This window comes from Montipora capricornis, chromosome 4 (assembly GCF_036669925.1).
Source record: "Montipora capricornis isolate CH-2021 chromosome 4, ASM3666992v2, whole genome shotgun sequence".
Classification (NCBI taxonomy): Eukaryota; Metazoa; Cnidaria; class Anthozoa; order Scleractinia; family Acroporidae; genus Montipora; species Montipora capricornis.
This window is the reverse complement of record NC_090886.1, coordinates 54413500-54418499: the sequence shown is the minus strand read 5'-3', so window position 1 is coordinate 54418499 and position 5000 is coordinate 54413500. Positions and strand designations below refer to the sequence as shown.

The 5000-nt window shown below is 41.4% G+C and overlaps 2 protein-coding genes across 2 annotated transcripts in view; both read left to right on the top strand.

Moving 5' to 3' along the window:
• Positions 1-186, top strand: part of LOC138047510 (solute carrier family 15 member 4-like) — a 14481-nt gene extending 14295 nt beyond the window's left edge. The window contains exon 5 of the mRNA XM_068894391.1: positions 1-186. This exon is cut by the window's left edge and continues 517 nt beyond it. The gene's annotated coding sequence lies outside the window, so the exon portion shown is untranslated.
• A 2223-nt stretch (positions 187-2409) lies between these two features.
• Positions 2410-3963, top strand: LOC138046835 (F-box/LRR-repeat protein fbxl-1-like). Its single transcript, XM_068893414.1, has one exon. It carries the CDS (start codon positions 2410-2412, stop codon positions 3961-3963), a length of 1554 nt encoding a protein of 517 aa, XP_068749515.1.
• Positions 3964-5000: the final 1037 nt, after the last annotated feature.

Sequence of the window (5000 nt, the reverse complement as noted above, 5' to 3'; positions counted from 1 at the left end):
ATGTTTTTATTTATCTTATATTTATACGATAACTTTTTGGTAAAAGAGTTGTAGAGAAGTTATTGTCATTTAAACTGGCAAAGACGGAAAAGAGCTAAGAAAATTAACTTCAAGTTGTTTTGATAGAAGATGAAACACTTTTCTTAAAAGAACTTTAAATTAAAAGTCGTCCAAATTTTGTGCCAATTCACGTAGACAAACTTCCTTCAATGTAGCAATATCATTGTCCTTGGCTTACATGTATGAGTTGTTAACATATTGAGGTGAAATCATGACTACATGAAGGTTCAAAGCAAAGGGAGTTGTTGGTAAGACAGTCGCTGATCAGTAAGAACGTCCATCCACCATTGACGACTGTACCAAGGCACAGAAGCAGATAAATATATATTAGGGTTATTTTTTTATTCGATATTCTGAACACTGAATGAACATTTCCCAAGTCCTCTAAAATATGTTGAACCACCAAACGGGGAACATGGGTGGCGCAGTGAAGAGAGCACTCTCCTCTCGCAAATGCGGCCAGGGATTCGATACCTGGGCTTGGCGTCATTTGTGGGTTGAGTTTGTTAGTTCTCTTCTCTGCCCCGAGTGGTTTTTCTACGGTTACTCCGGTTTTCCCCTCTCCTCAAAAACCAATGTTTGATCTGATTTGCGTTAGAGCGCTTTTCAATTGAGTGTCGTAAAACCAAAACCAAAGTAATTACTTTGACCAATCAAAAAGGACGTAAACAATCCAGTAAACCAATCAAAACTCGAAGTAATTACACGTAGCCGACACAAAGCGCGGGAAAATGTGCACGTGCGAGCCACGATTGGTTTTGGTTTCATTTGTGATTGGTTGAAAAAGTGGCGCGGGAACTTTGAACCAATCACTGAGTAAAGAAATGCAAAACCAAAGTAATTCGCTAATTACTTTCGATACTCAATTGAAAACAGCTCTAACGGAAACTCCTTTGATTTCTATGTATTGTCCCCAATAGGCCATTTTCGAAATATCAAATATTCAGCTTGATAGCGAGGCGGAGAGAAAAAAATAATAGAGACACGTTGGAATGAATGTGAAAAATATCGACATATCATCCACCCTCCTTTACCTTTGTCCTCTTAACCTCTCTTTCAAGCTGAATTTTAATATATCGAAAGTGACTTTGCATTTGAATAAAGTTCATCGACATCATCATCACGTCTGGCAAACCAAATCTCTCAAATCGCGCAATCTTGATGTCACGTGTCCTAATTTTCAAATCTAAAAAAAATTAACCAATGAACGCACGCGTCTACAAAATTAATTAATTAGTCAAATCAAGAATTTTGCGCACGCGTCGGAGAAGTTTCACAACATTTAAGCCCTCACATGTTAACACAAGTATCAAAAGGTGTTTTTTAAAACACAGTTCACAGTAACAGTGTTAAGGGTTACCGTAAGCTAACATACAGGTAATGTCTAATAAGAACAAACTGGTAGCCTTGAATGAAAATGAGCTCAAGTAAAGTTTATTTCAGCATAGTATCTCAAAAATACAGAAAAACGTGGTGAAGCAACTCATTTTAAAAACTTGACAATTCGTAAGCTACATCAATGACGCATCTCGTTCCCAGGGCTTTTCCGCCGAAGGGATAAGCCCCGGAAACGAGGTTGTCTTTCAAGGAGAGCAATCTTTTCCGTCATTGCCCTTCAACTCCTTCATTAATAGCATGCTTTTCTGCTAGGCTCTTATTTTGGCAATAAAATCTCGGATTGGCTCGCCAAATTTCATATCATCTGATCGGGCACCATGAGCGACTTTGTTTCATTTATTTTTTATTTTAGTTAAAGGTTCACCCTGAGGTGGGTGTTAAATACAATAGGATACTAAGTCAACTACAAGGTATTTACACCCAAAAACCCGCCCCTCAAAACTAGAATACCCAGCCCAAAATGAAAAAAATGTGAAAAATGTATTACAATATCAACAAGAGCAAACAGAGAACATAGAAGAACAACAGAAGAACCTGCTCGAAGGCACCCTCTGTGGGCTTTTGATCATGTGACAGCGAGAGAGAAGACGCTTGGACGAAGTTGTTGGCATCTATCGTTTTGTCACCACCGGTCAGTTCGTTTGTCTTCCAAAATCGCCAAAGAATTGCTGGGCTCAAAGAGGGTTTCCAAAACCAAACAGTTCTCAAATTCTGTTTGTTAAAAAAGTACTTAAAGTTCAACGGCAAGGATGGAAAAAAATAATCAGTTTCTGGCTTTATTGATCGAAGTGATACTCAGGACAAAAAATGTCCCGGGCCAGAAAGTTTTCCATACTTAAAGAAAAATGCGCGTGAGATGTTACATGCATAAGTGCAAAGAACATGAGCACGCGCTAATAAAGACGCGGTTGTGACGTTGCTTAAATGAAACATTTTAGTCAGCTATACAAAATGTTTGGTGAGAGCAACTTTGACCACATCCCAGACAGCGTTCTACTAAATATTTTCAGCCTCTTGCCTTGTCACGAACTCGCCAAAGTTGGTCAGGTGAACCAACGTTGGAAAAGGATCAGCAATGATGGTACGCTATGGCGACATATCCAGCTGATTGGCAGGGATGATAAACGAATCAAAGAGATAATCACCTCAAAGTGTCGCTCTCACCTGAGTCGAATGAACTTAAATAAATGCAGCCTGACACCGGAGATTATGGTCACATTATCTGGCACATGTATTCACCTCAAAGAGCTTTCTCTTCAAAAGTGTTACTTTGCTCGACGAAGGAGGCGCTTTCGCTTGCACGTTTTCAAAAATCTCACAACGTTGGATGCGCGCTTGCTACGTGGAAATGCAGCTTTTGTTGTTCGCCTACTACGTTGCACTCCGAATCTTGAAATCCTGGCCCTGGACGAAACAATTGGCTCTTTTTGGGACAGCAAGATTCTAAAAAAGATGAACAAAATGCGCTTGCTTGATTTGACACGTTGCGTTGAAGTTACCGATAAGGACCTAGAAATAATGGGCGAGAATTGTCCTAATTTAGAATCGCTTCTTCTTGACAAATGCTTTAAGGTCAGAGGGTACAATTTACCAATTCTCTTGCGTGGATGTAAGATGTTAAAAACGCTTTCTTTAGCGTTTACAAGAGTCTCCGATGATTCCTTGATCCAGTGTGATTGGGCAAATTCATCCTTGACAGAAATTGACTTTTCATGTTGTTACTTCCTTTCGGCGACTGGTCTTGAAAACGTATTTGCAAACCTTGTTGACTGCAAATATATCAACTTAAGTAACTGTACCGAGAGTTCTGCGATCTCGCGAAGGTTTTTAACAGCGATGACGCGTTTTCAATCCCTCGAGGTTCTGAGCCTCGACGACGGATTTGAAACTACTCTGGAGAACGAAAAGTTGATCTGTAAAGTCGCGCAGAATTGTCCAAATATTTCGTGTTTTCTCGTAGGTATAGCTCTACAAACTGCTACATGTTTAGAGCAGTGTCTACGATCTTTATCACAATTGAAGAGATTTGGGATCTCTGGAATGGATGACTTTCCTTACAATTGGCGACCTGGTCCATCTCCGATCCGCCCAGATGGCTTTGGTTTGGAAATGATCCTTAACTATCTCGCATCCTACAACCACAAACTGGAAGCATTGCAACTGTCTGGCTATCGAGATCATGAGTGTGAAACCATCACAAACGGCTTCGTCAACTTACTGCGAAACTGCAAAAATCTCGCACGCATCTGCTCGTTTGGTGGAAATGCAGATATTCTTGTGATGGCAGCGGATGCCCAAATGCAGACCAAACGCCGAGAAATACGCCTCATCAAACCCACAATGCTGTTTCCAACACCAAGGACTGTCACCCCTCCCCCAAGTTACTGTTTTGATAGGTTTGTTTATGATAAGGAAACTAGTACAGTTGACGATCCATGGAGGGGTCCCTTCGTATACGAGGTACAAAGAAATAGAAGATTCTGGATTCAAAATGCTTATGAATAAAATCTGAATGTTAACAGCTCGCTCATTGGAATTGCACGTGAATAACTTATGACCCAAAATTTGATGTCGCTTGGTCTGGTAAGGGAAATAACCCACTAAAAGGAACACTTAACATCTAGTACATGCTCCAGCACTCGGCAAAGGCCCCTTTGACTTATAGCTGTCACAGCTATAAGTCAGAGGGGACAGTTTTTGCTTACGCGGCCTCATACACCATAAGCCTGGATGAGGGGAAAGAACACGCCCACCATACATGGGCCTCTTCCAAATTTTTCAATCTAAATTTAGTCCGTGATCATGCCTGATGCACTGCTATTTTAAGCTAGACACCTGATTGGTTATCATTGGCTGCGCGACCAAGGGCACGAAACCAAAATAACTTTCATAGCATGACGCGAAGCTTAAGGACGTTCGCGCGAAATTTTTTCAACATTGATTTTTTTCTGAAACTTTTACCACTGTAAGATGATGAGTTTGTTATGTCAGAAATGTAAAAAAAATGGAGGGTCACCGACTTCGTTTTGGATAGATCATGCCCGGAAAAACACCCAAAATGGGACAAAATCGGGCTTCGTTAGCGAATAAGGGCCCGTTTACATGGAAAGAGGATGATCCTAGCGCTGGGATCATCCTAGCACTAGGATCATCCGAGCGCGGTATGTTTTCAGCTTTCAGTTTACATGTGAAGGGTTGTATTTGGCCCCAGTGCTAGGATCATCCTACCGCTAGGATCATCCTATCTGAGAGGAGGGATGATCCTAGCGCTAGGAAGATCCTAGCACCATGTAAACTGCCTTCGTTCGGAAGTTCCTGGTACTAGGGACAAAAAAACAAACATGGCGGCGGCCGGGTGTTCACGGTATTCAGCTACCAAAGGTCGACAACTTCGTCTGGCGTTGCCACAGGACGATTCTAATGATTCTGATGACCGCCGACAATATTCAGGACCAGTTTCGTTTCACCACCCAAGCGAGAGACACAGTGGAAAGTAACGAGCAATCGATCGACAGCAATGTCGAAAACGCTGCGAATCGAAG

Coding starts and splice junctions, on each gene's coding strand:
- LOC138046835 (XM_068893414.1), top strand. CDS start 2,410: ATGTTTGGTGAGAGCAACTTTGACCACATCCCAGACAGCGTTCTACTA.